At 39.4% G+C, this 16,653-nt stretch overlaps 1 protein-coding gene across 4 annotated transcripts in view; it reads left to right on the top strand.

Annotated features, from left to right (window-relative positions):
* Window positions 1-13,600, top strand: part of HADHB (hydroxyacyl-CoA dehydrogenase trifunctional multienzyme complex subunit beta) — a 29,398-nt gene extending 15,798 nt beyond the window's left edge. For all 4 annotated transcript variants that reach the window (XM_070734926.1, XM_070734927.1, XM_070734923.1 and 1 more), the window contains exons 9-16: window positions 1,171-1,351; window positions 5,193-5,314; window positions 6,074-6,153; window positions 6,266-6,313; window positions 9,399-9,486; window positions 10,805-10,879; window positions 11,232-11,396; window positions 13,091-13,600. In XM_070734926.1, coding sequence (XP_070591027.1) covers window positions 1,171-1,351; window positions 5,193-5,314; window positions 6,074-6,153; window positions 6,266-6,313; window positions 9,399-9,486; window positions 10,805-10,879; window positions 11,232-11,396; window positions 13,091-13,126 — 795 coding nt within the window. In that variant the 3' untranslated portion in view covers window positions 13,127-13,600. The remainder of the gene's footprint in view (window positions 1-1,170; window positions 1,352-5,192; window positions 5,315-6,073; window positions 6,154-6,265; window positions 6,314-9,398; window positions 9,487-10,804; window positions 10,880-11,231; window positions 11,397-13,090) is intronic.
* Window positions 13,601-16,653: the final 3,053 nt, after the last annotated feature.

Below are 16,653 nucleotides of genomic sequence, written 5' to 3'. Positions count from 1 at the left end.
TTAAAAAAATATATGCACGTAGCAAATACAGAACAATACGCACTGAGCAATTACAATATAGCAAAACAGAATATAGATAACAAGCACGAAGCTAAAATATAATAATATAGATAAAGCACGAAGCTTATACAATACAGATAAAGCACGAAGCTTATACAATACAGATAAAGCACGAAGCTTATACAAGCACAGAGCTTAGACCCAGGCAAAAGTAAAGTAACAAGGAAGTGACTGGGCAGAATCATGAGTTTTTATAGCTTCAATGACGAAATAGCCTTGAACATTAACTCTTCAAGTAAATGTTAACTCTTTGAGTGTACATTAACCCTTTAAGTACAAGTTTGGTACAGTTTACAATATGCAGCTTATAATGGCAATCCCTAACACACATGTACACTGTACTAACAGTCAGTATCATGTCAGACAGCATGAGAATTCTGAAGAGAGTAGAATAATGCAGGCTAGAAAAGTTGTATCATATCAAGCCCTTAGCAGTTGTTCACAAATCTTCCCCAAGATTATTACATAGGCTTTTAAACCAGATTTATTGGAAGGGGAAAGAGATTTGTTACAAAAAAACCTTGGAGATGTGCTATATTTTGTTTAGCATTTAATTTAGTTCTAACTTTATTGATCTGTTAACATACTGGAGAGTTGGCTATCTAGTAAAGAAAAAAAATGTGTGGGCTTTCTTTTAATTCTTTGCAAGCTGTCAATCTTTTTCTCAGGCTTGAGAAACTCATTACATAATAGATTAATATGAGGCTGAGGTTGATGTATGGAATTCCAATGTTGAAAGTAGGTTCAGGGAGGAAACAATTGTACACTGTTTTATTGTCGCTGTTAGCCGCCCCGAGTCTCTGGAGAGGGGCGGCATACAAATCCAATAAGTAAGTAAGTAAGTAAGTAAGTAAGTAAGTAAGTAAGTAAGTAAGTAAGTAAGTAAGTAAGTAAGTAAGTAAGTAAGTAAATAAATAAATAAATAAATAAATAAATAAATAAATAAATAAATAAATAAATAAATAAATCATGGCCAAGTTTGTAGGTAAAGCATTGCCAGTGTTACAATACATATTTTACATTGCTATACCCTGTGGGTAAGATTATAGAGGTGTCTGCACTGAATTGAGAGAAATTGAACTTCACATGCAATTTTCTTAATAATTCTAGCTCCCTGCAGTGGCCGAATTTTCCACAAATGAGTCCATGGGTCATTCAGCAGATCGCCTGGCAGCTGCATTTGCTATATCACGTTTGGAGCAAGATGAATATGCTCTCCGTTCACACACTCTGGCCAAGAAAGCACAAGATGACTCCCTTCTCACAGATGTGGTAGCATTCAAAGTGCCAGGTAAAATATCTGTTTAGAGCAGTGGTTCTCAAACAGGGTCAAACAAGACCATAAGAAAAGACAAATTTCCCCTGGTGTTAGGGACTAAACCTTCTATTCTGGCGCTTTGGGATATATTTTTACAATCCGACCAATCAGGCGTTTACAATGGGGGTGTCCCTCTGACCTTCCTGTCGGCTTAAAGCTCTGTTTTTTGTTTTTTAAAAATATATTTTTTAATTAAATTTTATTACAACAAACAAAAAAATACTTAAAGAAAAAGTGCCCAACACCAATAAACCCCACCGCCATTTAGGGGGTTAAATTATTTACAATAAGTTTCAATTTCTTCCTTAGCTCCGGTTTACATTTCTTTACATACAAAAAGTGATTGGAATTTATTTTTCACATTGTCGTCATAAATTCTACTTAAGATATAATTTTTCACCTTATTCCATCGTGCCATCAGCTTCTCCAATTTATTTTCATCAAAGTTATTTAATCGGCTTAAAGCTCTGTTGGGAGAATTGGTGCTAGACTTATGGTTGGGGGTCACCACAACATGAGGAACTGCATTAAGGGGTCGCATCATTAGAAAGGCTGAGAAACACTGGTTTAGAGGAATCTGTGGAAATGGTTCCGCATTTCAGAGGGATATAGAAGGGAGGGAAATAATTTTCTCCTGGAATGGCTTCCAGTTTAGATGCTGAATAAAGAAAGAGAGCTCTTAAAGATAAGAGAGAGGAGACCAATACTTGTTTTTACAAATAATTAGTTTTTTTCTCCCCTTCTGCCTTATTCTTCCACTCTTCCTAGTTCATAGATTTCTTCAGTGATTGAGTTAAAATTGAAACATAGGCCTTAATTATGCCTAATTCTGGCATATGTTCAGCCACATCCATATAGCAAACAAGGAAAGTAAAAACTTTTGTTGATAACCCTATTTTATTTGGGATAATTTTAAGTATTCTCCTTAAAAATACGTATTTAGAAGTAGCAAAGTGCATTTTGTGTTTAGATTATAGCAAATTTTTGTTAAGAAATGTGTAGCTTCATCAGATTTAATAACAAATTTAAAAACCAGATATCCATTATCTATGATCAAAATGTTGACCGAATGACTCCCATGAAAATGCTAATAGTAAGTCAGTAGTAAGGCCTCGAATATCCAGAACTCCTTCATGTTCACAAGCATATTTTGGCCAAAGTCCTTCCTAGTGGTATATTGTAACAAGCACAACCAGCCTTCTTTTTCTGTCTTTTAAAAATAATATAGATTTATTTTTCCTAAGATAGATTGTCATCCTTCAAAATGATTATGGATTATACCCATAATGTAATATACTACAGGAACGGATATTAATGATACCACCACCAGCTATAATTGTCTGGCTGACTCAAAGTCCTCAGCCAATTGCATGACTTTGACCATAAATCTTACCACTGGATGAGCTGCTTTATTCTTAAGAGCCTCTGGTTGTGATATTTCTGAATCATCTTAAGGAAGCCTTCCCTAGTCTAACTGCAAAAGTGTTAGACTTGAATTGCCACAAGACCCAGCCATGGGCTGTGCTGGTTAAGGATTATGGATGTTGAAATCTAGTAGGTGTGAAGACTACTTAGTTGGGAAGGGTTTCCTAGAGCAGTGATGGCCAATCTATGGCATGCTGCCACAGGTGGCACATTGAGCCATATCTGAGGGCATGCAAGGCATTGTCCTATGTCAGCTTCAGTGCACATGTGCGCGCCGGCCAATTAATTTTCAGCCTTGTTTTTGGCCGTTTTCGCTCTCCCCATGGGCCAACCGGAAATTCACTTGTGTGGTTCACTCCCAGCCTCCTTTTCGCTGTCAGAGATCTTCAGGAACTTCTTCGGCTTTGGACAGTTGCAGCCAGGCCTCGCACACCTCGTCCCATTTCTTCTTCAGCTGGGAAGGCTTTACTGAAGGCCTGTGTAGCCGATAACAGAGCTCCAGATCGATCCGGAGCTCTGTTATCAACTACAGAGGCCCTCGGGAAAGCCTTCCCGGCTGCAGAAGAAATGGGCTGAGTGGTGCGAGACCTGGTTGCAACTATCTGAAAATAAATAGTAAGGCAGTTCCACTTCCTTTTGTTTTCAAACTTCCCATTGGCCCATTGGCCCATTTTTCACCATCCCCAGGCTTCAAGAGGCTTTCCTGAAGCCTGGGGAGTGCAAAAAATAGCCCAATAGGTCTACTACAGTGTTTTTCAACCAGTGTGCCGTGGCACACTAGTGTGCCGTGAGGAAATTAAACATGGGTCCCCAAACTACCATTCCTGCCAGGATCTCCCTTTTGTGTTCATTGAAACAGGCCCAGGTTTCACACTAAGTGAGTATAAATACATTTAGAAACTATATTAATAACTATATGTATAATATGTACTGCGTTAGAGTGTCATTTTGGTTGGTGGTGTGCCCCAGGGTTTTGTAAATGTAAAAAATGTCCCGTGGCTCAAAAAAGGTTGAAAATCACTGGTCTACTAGACCAGTGTTTCCCAACCTTGGCAACTTGAAGATATCTGGACTTCAACTCCCAGAATTCCCCAGCCAGCATTCGCTGGCTGGGGAATTCTGGGAGTTGAAGTCCAAATATCTTCAAGTTGCCAAGGTTGGGAAACACTGTACTAGACATCAGGAGGCTTCAGTGGGTCCTGTGTGGCAGGGTTGTAGGGGGTGGTGGTTGTGCACATGCGCATTATGGTCATGGGCATGCATGTGCGCGCTATCGCATGCACATGCATCCTTTTGGTACCTGAGCTGAAAAGGATTTGCCATCACTGTCTTAGAGAGAGGCAAAGTAAGAAACGATCTTAGGAAATCTTGAAGGTAGAGGAGAAGAGAAAGTAAACAATATGAGAATGAATGAGCCATTGGAAGAGAATATGGGGAAAAAATGGATGTGTTTAGTAGTATGAGCAGCAGGGGCCCTAGTTATTGTTCTGCCAGGCTCTCTGGTAGGAGCCTCCCGAAAATTCAAGGGTACAAATTGCAGACACACAACGTTTGAAAATTCAAAACAATGTTCTTTATCACAAAATTCAAAATAAACTAAGCACTCTTTTTGTATTGCAAAGAGCACTCGTCCCAAAACAACCGGGTAACCGGGTAGTCTGTACAATTTCCCTTAAGCAGTCATTAAGTACTTAGTTAGCAGCTGTGAAGAAACTTCACACCCCTTCTTCTTCCAAGGAAGTGAGACACACACACGAAGTGAGATACACACATGTTGCTCTGCTGTGGTTTCAAAGGCGTGAAAAATCAATAAACAAAGTCCAGAAAACAGCAACACACGATTCCTGAAGAACTACTCTTTCACAAAGGCTAAACCCACACGCTGCTATTTATAGCAGCAGCCCTAATTACTGGAGCCCCACCCAACCACAGGTGGCCTCATTTTCTCTTGTAATAATCCTTTAGTTGTTGTCTCCTATGCATCACTCTACGCATGTGTGGATGTGTCATTAATTCTTGTTCAGAATCCAAAGATGATACAGATGATGATTGATCTCTTCCTGGGCTTTCTGTCAAACTCTTCCCTGTCACTCATGCTGCCTTGGTCAGAGGAGGCTTCATCGGCAGATTCCATCGGGAGCAAAACAGGCCTGCGGCATGTGGATGTCTCCCCCACATCCACCTGCACATTCCTTGGGGCAGGAGCTGGTCCAGAGCTAACCACAACAGTTATGAATTGCAGAAATGAAGAAGGTTGAATTTCTCTTCCCTTCTCTCACCATCTGTCATAAAACCATGGCTATTTTCTGGTCTATGTAACCACTTTGTATACTTTCAACACAGCAGGTGTCTTGAACTTTAAGCCTCTTCACATGTTTGACTCTTGCAGGGAAGGACACTGTAGTGAAGGATAACGGCATCCGGCCATCTTCAATGGAGCAGATGGGTCGACTGAAAGCTGCTTTTGTCAAACCATATGGGACCGTAACAGCTGCCAACTCCTCTTTCCTGGTAACACCCTTCTACATTTGCCTTTGGAACATACATTCTGAAGCATCTTCATTATACAACATAATCTCAGTGGCTGGAGCCTTAAATTGGCATTTGCTTTTAATCAGAATAGATCACAACATGGTTTCAGTCTGGTTCATGAAGGACCCTTGGCTGTTCTTTTAGAGTTTATGGTTGCTTCTAAAACTTGCATAGGAGCATCTGTTACTCATCCAGGGTTTGGTGGTGATTTATCATCTTAGTAATGTAGTAACATTGGGAGGAATAATGTTGTTTCCCTAAAACCCAAAATAGGGTGACATGGCTCATTTTCCAAACCAGTGTAGCATTGTTATACAATAGAAGAGAATATGTAGCTCACAGGTGAACTGAGTCCTTGTTGCTTGTTGATCAAGGAGTCCACAGATGTTACACAGTCATATGAGATGTTCAACACATTTGAATTACTTGGGTCTTTAAATTTTGGGGCCCAAAACTCCTCCACCCTCCCTCCCTATTATATTTTCTTCTCACTCTTTACTTGGGCCCAACTGGTTCTTTTCCTTTCAGATATCTTAGTTGCAGACTTTTTTTCCTGGCTACCAGTTTTAAAATTTAGATTTGTCTTTTTGAGTGGACTTATTTTGCATTAGGCTCAGTTTTGAGAGGTTTTTTTTTTTAAAAAAACCTGCAATAATGTGCAAACTAAATTAAGAGACAGAGGGGCGGAGCTTAATTCTTCTTTTGGATTCTGATGGCCTTTTTATATTGTCTCCACAGACTGATGGAGCATCAGCAATACTCTTGATGTCTGAAGAAAAGGCTTTGGCAATGGGATACAAACCAAAGGCCTACCTCAGGTGAATGGAATCATTCACTTCCCTTCTCTCACCATCTGTCATAAAACCTTTTTCTCATCTGTGTAACCATGTAATCAATCTCTCCTCTATTTTTTTTAAAAATACAATTTAGGGATTACGTATATGTATCCCAAGACCCAAAAGATCAGCTTCTGCTTGGGTAAGTTGTGAATTTAAAATCCTTCTACCATGAAAATGGAAATGTGTCCGTTTTCCAAATCATTTTATTTGTAGAAACCTTATTTATTTATTTATTTATTTATTTATTTATTTTTATTTTATTATTATTTGATTTGATTTGATTTGATTTGATTTGTATGCCGCCCCTCTCCGTAGACTCGGGGCGGCTAACAACAGTGATAAAAACAGCATGTAACAATCCAATACTAAAACAACTAAAAAACCCTTATTATAAAACCAGACATACATACAGACATACCATGCATAAATTGTAGAGGCCTAGGGGGAAAGAATATCTCAGTTCCCTCATGCCTGACGGCAGAGGTGGGTTTTAAGGAGCTTACGAAAGGCGAGGAGGGTGGGGGCAATTCTAATCTCTTGGGGGAGTTGGTTTCAGAGAGCGGGGGCCGCCGCACAGAAGGCTCTTCCCCTGGGTCCCGCCAAACGACATTGTTTAGTTGATGGGACCCGGAGAAGGCCCACTCTGTGGGACCTAATCAGTTGCTAGGATTTGTGCGGCAGAAGGCGGTCCCTCTTTCTTAGTCCTAGGCTACTGTTGAACAGCTGCTTCAGGGAGGTGTAACATTTTTCAGGTGGAGGCTCACCTTTGGTCCTTAAGCAGGGTGTTAGGCATCACGTTCTAAAAAATACACAGAGCTGACTTTATTGACTGAAAATATGGGTTATTTTACTACTAAAAAATTATTTATTTTATCAAGTACGTATTGATAGTATGCAAAGATATAACAATGTTTACATACATGATACTGGTAAGAGAGAAACATTAGGACAGGAGACGGAAGCCAATAATTTGACATCCCAGGTTTGAGATCTGAGCACTGTGCTCTCGTTACTTGTCCCAGCTCCTGCCCATGTAACAGTTTGAAAGCATCCATATGCGAGTAAATAAATATCCCACTTTGATGGGAAGATAACAGTATATGACATTTGGTGTATGATCATATTGGCCACATGACCACAGAAGTGTCTTTGGACAATGCTTGCTTCCTCAACTAGGAAACAAAGATGAGCACCTAGAATTGGACATGACTAAGCAGGGGAAACCTTTACCTTTGCCAGTAATATGTATAGGACTCCTGATTCCCAACTAGAGTGGCCCCTTGATTTTCGTGGGTTCGAACTTCGCGAAACGGCTATACTATAGTTTTTCAAAAATATTAATTAAAAAATACTTTACTGTTTTTTCCCCTATACTACGGTTTTTCCCGCCCAATGACTCGTACATCATCGCCAAACTTTTGTCCGCCTTTAATAAATATTTGTTTTAATAAACTTTAATAAATAAACATGGTGAGTAATAATCTAAATGGTTGCTAAGGGAATGAGAAATTGCAGTTTAGGGGTTTAAAGTGTTAAGGGAAGGCTTGTGATACTGTTCATAGCCAAAAATACTGTATTTACTTCCGCATCTCTACTTCGCGGAAATTCGACTTTCGCGGGCGGTCTCGGAACACTGTAATTACATAACGGTATGATTATTCCCTTTGAATATAAGTATTCCCCCATTTTTGTCACATCAATGGCAGCTTTTCTTGGCAGGACTGGCAATTGTTTTAATATTGCATGAGGAAAGAGGGATTGCCACCTCTTCCACAGTGTATCTACCATTTGACTTTTGACAATTGTAGCAGCATATTTCTGCAATCAGTTCCATTCAGCTAAGATTCTCTAGGAAATGTGAACTCAATCCTCCCCTGTCTTCTCCCACACATTCTTCCCTACACTTGATGTAGGGCTGCGTTGCCATCAGCCCCCTCTGAAAATCATTCAGAAGAGTTGACTGTCCTGGAGTAGACCAATACTAAGCTGCCGAATAATGGCCAGACATATCCCAATACCAATGCTCAGTTTGGATTCTTACATTTTATCACTGATACTTGAAGACACAATGGCTGAGTCATAAATGCAAATCTTCACAGCTTGTAGGAAATGGTGTAAAATCCTCCTGGATTCTGAAATTGCTTTGTTTATGTCATTTCTTATTGCTTTCCCTCGTCTCTTTAGCCTATCTAATTTCCAGCAAGCATTCTGCCTCCATTTCTTTGCTGCACAGCTTCTTATATCACCAGAAAGAGAGAAAACTTGAGTTACTGTAGAACAGGGGTGAAGGCAAACAGCCCTCCCCCAGTGGGCCGACCTCTAGGGAGGCACAGGGTGCCATAATTGCCACATCAAAATGAAGCAACGGAGAGAATTTTCTCAATGAGACGACCTCGATTGTATTGAGATCTCTCCTTTTATTGTATTTCACTTTTCCTGACATGTGGTACAGAATAACCAATTTGCGAACGCTACATACATTAAGCCATCCCCCAACTACCATTCACTCATGCGCTGTCTAAGGCAACCTCCTCGTGACTTCCCTATAGATAATTAACGGAAGCTCCTTTCTTTGCCTTTTCCTGGATTGTGTGTTTACTGGTGATTAGCAAAGGAATGAGAGTAAGGCATATATTTCCTTATATGGAAGTTAGCTATAGGTTTTCTTCATGTTGTATATCAAGTTAATTATTTTCCACGTGGTCATGGATTCTGCAAGTTGCTTACTCAGCCTGGATTTTGCTTCCTTTCAATAGAGGAAGAATAAGGTTTATACAGCACCATTAGGCTAAAACATCACCCTTCAGCAATATTCTATTCCAATGTTCAGTGCCTAAAAACCTATGATTACAGCACAGGGGTGTCAAACTTGTATCGTCACAGCGTCGTCACATGACTGATCAGGACTTTGCCCCCATTTGCTAAACCAGGTATGGGCGTGGCCAAGTGTGTGATGCATCCATCCTGCAAGTTTGACAGCCCTGCTATAGAAGTATTGCATTCTCTATTCAGAGTTTTTAGATCAGAGATGGGGAGGATAAGAATTCTTCAAGTTAGTTAGAAGAGAGAGCTATTTTGTTTATTTCTGCCAAATAAAAAGAAACTTTTAATAATGGTGATACAGGCAGGCACATTCTTCAGAGCAGCTGCAGCCTTTCCGAGCCACTAGGTTTTCCCCTGTCCAGAACGATTTGAATGCAACTCTTGGCTTCTTTTTCTCTTAGGCCAACATATGCTACTCCCAAAGTTTTGGAAAGAGCTGGCCTATCAATGGCAGACATTGACGTGTTTGAATTTCATGAAGCGTTTGCAGTAAGTATTTCTAAGGTCATGTGCAACACAGATAATAATAATAATTTATTAGATTTGTATGCTGCCCCTCTCCAAAGACTCGGGGCGGCTCACAACAGTAATAAAAACAGTATAACAATGGAACAAATCTAATAATAAAAATTATGTAAAAAACCCCAACTGTTAAAAACCATACAACACATACATTTATTTATTTATTTATTTATTTATTTATTTATTGGATTTGTATGCCGCCCCTCTCCGTAGACTCGGGGCGGCTAACAACAGTAATTAAAAAAACAGCATGTAAATCCAATACTAAAACAACTAAAAAACCCTTATTGTAAAACCAAACATCCATACATACAAACATACCATGCATGAATTGTAAAGGCCTAGGAGGAAAGAATATCTCAGTTCCCCCATGCCTGACGGCACAGGTGGGTTTTAAGGAGCTTACGAAAGACAAGGAGGGTGGGGGACTACTGTATTGGAATTCAACATTATACAAACAGAAGCAGTAGAACAAAATCAAACCAGAGACTTTAAGAGAGCTAATTTCAATAAACTTAGAATTTGGGAAGGAGTTCCATAGATGAGAATCCTCAAGGGGAAAATAACTGAAGAATCTTAGGACGTGAGGATACCATAGGCTTGTGTTCTTAATTCCAATAATAAAGAAAAACACCATTATATATAGAAGCCCCAGTCCTTATATGCATGTTAATTGCATCAAGTCTGTCTCAAATCCTGTACTTCTTGGTCTACTTTTTAAAAATAAATTTGAGGCAAGGTCACACACTGATATTTACACACTGGCCAAGCCAAGCCAGTAAATTCATATTGTCGTAGTCCAATTACTTTTGATATCTGCAACAACAAGGCTTCATTTACCGATTAGGGCTTGTATCATTTTCTGTTGGATTCAAATTGCTATACAGTACTACAAATCCATTGAGTAGCCTTGTTGACACCTTATGGCAGAATCCACTCTGGAAATTGGCATATGTATCATTTATTACAACTTTGATAGGTGATTTTGTTTATTTCAGCTGTTTTGTCCCATAGTCCATTGTCACCAATTTTGAAAATGCCCTATGGGTCACAAGATTGCTTACTAAACCAGTAAAATAGCATAACACTTTAAATAGTAGTTGTAATTAAAGTTTGGCAATAATAATTTGGAAATGTGTGAATCCTCAAATACCTTATCAGCTGGTTGGTTTGTATTAATTCTTCTGGAGTTACACTATATGTTTCTATTGTGTAGATTGCATGTATTTTGACTATATTATTGCTACAATGTGTAATCTTCCCTTTTCCTTCCTTTCCACTATAGGGACAAATTTTAGCAAATCTCAAAGCCATGGATTCAGATTGGTTTGCCCAGAACTACATGGGCAGAAAGTCAAAGGTAAGGTTAAGGTTATTGTGTACCCATTATATTTCTGTATTTTGCCCTTCCTCTTCCCGTATCTTATTTTCCCTGCTAACCTCTCCCAGAGGGCATGGTGGAAGTTAGAGGCATCCTGTTCACAGTTATCTTTACTCCTTCTTGAGGTCCAGTGTTTTGCCACATGCGAGCTGATTCATTCCTTCTCCAATGATGTTTTTGTGGCTAAAGCAGTCACCTGGCAAACATCAGCTGAGTTGATATGTTACCTGTTCATAAGTCTTTCAAACTTACGTTTTGTTACTTTCTTCTTGTCATAGGTGAAACTGGATAATTTATTTCAGAGCCTCATTTACTGTTTTCATACTTATAGGTTGTAGCTCCTTCTCTTGACAAATTTAATAACTGGGGTGGATCCCTGTCCTTAGGACATCCTTTTGGTGCTACCGGCTGCCGTTTAGTAATCACAGCTGCCCATAGGTTGAAGAAGGAAGGCGGACAATATGCCTTAGTGGCAGCATGTGCTGCTGGAGGACAGGTAAGAATCCTATGATAAGCAATCTATATTTGTTTATTTATTAATAGTTTTACTTATTCATTTATTTATATTCCACCTTTACTGTTTTTATAAATCACAGCAACAAGTATACCCAATACAGGTACCGTATTTTTCGGAGTATAAGACTGTTAGTATGTCTCGGTACGAAACCTTCAACACACATTAAGCAGAGTTGTTGTGGTGTAGGAAATGTGGGTTAGCCAGATAATGACTCAGACTTAGTATCAATGTATATATAACAAGTATTATTATTTACAAATATAGAGAATCAACAATATAATACTACTAATAGTTTACAAACCACACACACAGCAAGAATACGGCTCATGGCAAATATATCTCTAACAAAGTAACTCCCCCCCCCAAAGGGAACGGTATTGGCGCCCTCTTATGGCAACCTGTAAAAGTTCCTTACATGTGTACAAACTGACATCGTTAGCTACTCTATGGCAACACCCAATAGGTTACGTACAATATACTAACAAAAACGCACCCTATTCCTCCCTAAAAGAGGCTGAAAATTCAGGTGCATCTTATAATCTGAATGTAGCTTTTTTTCGAAGCTTTTTCCCCCCAGACCTAACTAGGTGCTAACGATCTTCCCAGCTCTTACCTTGCAGGTTCTTTCATTGCTACTCTTTGCAAAGAATGTTTTCCAAGCCCTAAGTCTTTGCAGGGTTTTTTTCACTGTTCTACTTGCTCTGAACGTTTCTTTCCAGCTCTAACAAGGTGCTAATGATTTTCCCAGCTCTTACTGGCTTGCAAGCTCTTTCATTGTTACTCTCTCTGAATAATATTTTTTTTAAGATTTGACCAGAGGATAAAATAATGTGCTGAATCTGACCAGACTAAGGTTGCTAGCCAGATGAATATCTGGTAAGCAGATTCTTTTCCTATTTTCCTCCCCCAAAACTAAAGTGCATCTTATACTCCGGTATGTCTTATACTCCGAAAAATATGGTAGATCTTCAAATTGTGAGTGGAGGCTGAGTGGGAAGAATCGGACTCAAGCATGAGGCCAAAATTACTGTCGCTGAGCAAGGCAGTTGTTACATGAATTTTGCTCCATTTTACAATCTTTTTTTACCAATTGTTAAGCAAATCTCTGTGGTTGTTATGATGTCATCTGGCTCCCCCCCCCCCCCAGACACGATTGACTTTGCTTGTCAGAGGCCAGTTAAAAATGTTACAAATGGTGATTGTATGACCCTGGAACAATGCAATTGTCATTAAGTAATGCCAGTTGCTAAATGCCTGAATTTTTTATCACATGCTACAATGGTCATAAGTATGAAAACTGGACATAAGACACTTTTTTTTCCAGTGCTTGAACGGTCACTTAATGAATGATTGTAAATCGGGGCCGACCACTACTCCTTTCTCCTCCTATTTTGCTCACAACAATAATTCTGTATATGGGGCTGAGAGAGAGTCACCCAGCTGGGTTTAATGCCTAAGGCAAGACTAGAATTCATGGTCTCCTGGTTTCTAAACTAGAGCTTTAACCATCAAAACAAATCGGTTCTTGACTCAAATGTACCATGGCCATAGTTGCCTTGTGCTTGGCAAGGTTTCCTTTTGTAATTCTATTTTCCCAATCTTCATTTTTCTTTCTTGGGATGGGAATCTTGTTTCTCTCTTGTTGAGTAATTTCAGTTCTTTTCTTGCTACAGGGCCATGCAATGGTTGTTGAGAATTATCCACAATAAGGAGGTGAAAATTGGCATGAGTGGATTTATCTTCAAGACAACGAATGTAGTAATAATGTTCCAAAATCTATCTCTGGACTTTTCTACAAAGGACTCTCAGTGGCTTTTGTTAATATTTTCTAGTGCCTTCAAAAAAAAATTATTTCACAGTAAATGGAAAAAAGCCACGTATATTTTATCTGGATATTTATGTTAATATAGGTTTCCCACTACTTAACAATAGCTAACTACTATTTTTTCCACTATGAGAATAATAATGTAAGTTGGCATTCTGTGTTGTGAAAAGTTGTCTCGTAATGAGCGATAAAGCAAAATTTGCTATGCAAAGAGAATCGTTTTTAACAGTTTTAAGTGAACAACATGGCTTTGAGGTTTCTTTGAAAGAAAAACCTCTTGTTAAGGGAAAATAATCTAAATGTTCCATACAGTATTTGTCTGACATCAGCCTTAATAAATGAGAAAGAAGACTGGGAATGCATGTGTCACTGTTGTTTTTTATCAGAATGTCCCAATTTTAGGATGCAGAAAGCTGGACTTTCTCAGCTATCTGCTTAATGGCAGCTCAAGCCTGCTAAACATTCTTGTTCAACCCAAATGTGTGAAGAGGTTTCACTTTAATACCGATTCTTCCAACTCAGCCCCCACTCTCAAATTTCAAAAGCTGTCAGACTTCACTCAGGGAAGAATGTGTGCAGGGGTGGGATTCAAAAAATTTAGTCAGTTCTTTGTTGGGTTGCTGGGTGGGCAAGGCCATGGTGGGTTTGGCCTATTCGGTTCCCCGCACCATGGCAGGGGAGTGGCGTGTTTTCACCCTCCCCAGGCTCCAGTGACTTTCTTTGAACCTCCAGGGTAGTGAAAACAGTCTCCCCTGAGCTCCGGAGACCTGGCAAATACTACCTCTGCCTGGCCCCAGAGTAGGGTGGGAATGGAGATTTTGCAATACAGTGTTCCTTCGATTTTCGCGGGGGATGCGTTCCGAGACCGCCAGCAAAAGTTGAATTTCCGCGAAGTAGAGATGCGGAAGTAAATACACTATTTTTGGCTATGAACAGTATCACAAGCCTTCCCTTAACACTTTAACCCCCTAAGTTGCAATTTTCCATTCCCTTAGCAACCATTTAGATTATTACTCACCATGTTTATTTATTAAAGTTTATTTTAAAAAATATTTATTAAAGGCGGACAAAAATTTGGCGATGACATGTGACGTCATCGGGTGGGAAAAACCGTGGTATAGGGGGGAAAAACACAAAGTATTTTTTAATTAATATTTTTGAAAAACCGTGGTATAGACTTTTCGCGAAGTTCGAACCCACGAAAATCGAGGGAACACTGTATTACTATTATTATTGTTATTATTATTTATTAGATTTGTATGCCGCCCCTCTCTGCAGACTCGGTTCACAACAATAATAAAACAATGTACAGAGAACAAATCTAATATTTAAAAATATCTAAAACCCATTATTTAAAAACATACAACACAAGCATACCATGCATAAAACTATATAGGCCTGGGGGAGATGTCTCAATTCCCCCATGCCTGACGGCAGAGATGGGTTTTAAAGAGTTTGCGAAAGACAAGGAAGGTGGGGGCAATCCTAATCTCCGGGGGGAGCTGGTTCCAGAGGGTCGGGGCCGCCACAGAGAAGGCTCTTCCCCTCTTCCGCCAGATGACATTGTTTAGTCGACAGGACCCGGAGAAGGCCAACTCTGTGGGACCTAACTGGTCGCTGGGATTCGTGCGGCAGAAGGCGGTCTCGGAGATATTCTGGTCCTTCCCTCAGGAGTGGGGAGGGAATGGGGATTTTGAAGTATCCTTCCCCTGGAGTGAAATGAGAATGGAGATTTTGGTATCCTTCCCCTGCTATGCCCACCAGGCCACACCCACCAAGACATGCCCACAGAACCAGTAGTAAAAAAGAAGAAAAAAAAGGATTTCACCACTGGTTAAATGGGATAGAAAATTAAATTTATAAGAACAAGGCAGCAATGAAGAATCTTCCAAGTGGATGATTCAGCCACGAAGAAGCTTTCAATTGCCTAATACTTTACCCTTCCAGATATAGATAAACTGCATAAATGTTTCTGTAGAGTTTTCTATTTATTTATTTATTTATTTATTATTAGAGTTGAAAGGGACCTTGCAGGTCATCAAGTCCAACCCCCTGCTCAAGCAGGAAACCCTACACCTCCCCAACCAGATGGCAGTTCAATTTTTTTGTGAATGTGTCAAGTGATGGGGTGATTACAACCTCTGCTGGCAGAAGATTTGCCTATTTGCCGATGACTCTAAAGTGTGCAATAGGGTTGATATTCCTGGAGGTGTCTGTAATATGGTAAATGATTTAGCTTTACTAGATAAATGGTCAAAGCAATGGAAACTGCAGTTTAATGTTTCCAAATGTAAAATAATGCACTTGGGGAAAAGGAATCCTCAATCTGAGTATTGTATTGGCAGTTCTGTGCTAGCAAAAACTTCAGAAGAGAAGGATTTAGGGGTAGTGATTGGGTGGTAGGAAAAGCAAGTAGGATGCTTGGCTGCATAGCTAGAGGTATAACAAGCAGGAAGAGGGAGATTGTGATCCCGCTATATAGAGCGCTGGTGAGACCACATTTGGAATACTGTGTTCAGTTCTGGAGACCTCACCTACAAAAAGATATTGACAAAATTGAACGGGTCCAAAGACGGGCTACAAGAATGGTGGAAGGTCTTAAGCATAAAACGTATCAGGAAAGATTTAATGAACTCAATCTGTATAGTCTGTAGGACAGAAGGAAAAGGGGGGACATGATCGAAACATTTAAATATGTCAAAGGGTTAAATAAGGTTCAGGAGGGAAGTGCTTTTAATAGGAAAGTGAACACAAGAACAAGGGGACACAATCTGAAGTTAGTTGGGGGAAAGATCAAAAGCAACATGAGAAATTATTATTTTACTGAAAGAGTAGTAGATCCTTGGAACAAACTTCCAGCAGACGTGGTTGGTAAATCCACAGTAACTGAATTTAAACATGCCTGGGATAAACATATATCCATCCTAAGATAAAATACAAAAAATAGTATAAGGGCAGACTAGATGGATCATGAGGTCTTTTTCTTCTATGTTTCTATATTTCTAAGCTGTTCCACTGGTTGATAGTTCCCTCATCTAAAAGGCACGTGTAGTGACTCCTGGTGTCCATAGTGTAGAAGTATTTGCATTTGATACTTCCCAGCCAGCAAATTTTATTTTTTTTTATTTATTGGATTTTTATTCTGCCTTTATTACTTTATAGCGTATTTCAAAAGCTCTACTTTTGAAACCTGACTCAGCCACAGCCATTGCATAAATGCACCTGCTCAATAACTAGAATTAATTAAAATATCCAGGGATTAACCTTAACAAGATTTATTTGTTTAGGGAGTAGGCAATCTGGCATTGCAGCAAGATATCTGTACCCTCCCTAAGAAAATCATAAAAAGCATTGGTAACTCTCTTTTATATCCTTTACCAAAGGATTTGATGCCTAGCTCTTATCAAAGAA

This window comes from Erythrolamprus reginae, chromosome 1 (assembly GCF_031021105.1).
Source record: "Erythrolamprus reginae isolate rEryReg1 chromosome 1, rEryReg1.hap1, whole genome shotgun sequence".
Classification (NCBI taxonomy): domain Eukaryota; kingdom Metazoa; phylum Chordata; class Lepidosauria; order Squamata; family Dipsadidae; genus Erythrolamprus; species Erythrolamprus reginae.
The sequence above is the reverse complement of the archived record's forward strand: the minus strand, read 5'-3'. Positions and strand labels throughout refer to the sequence as shown.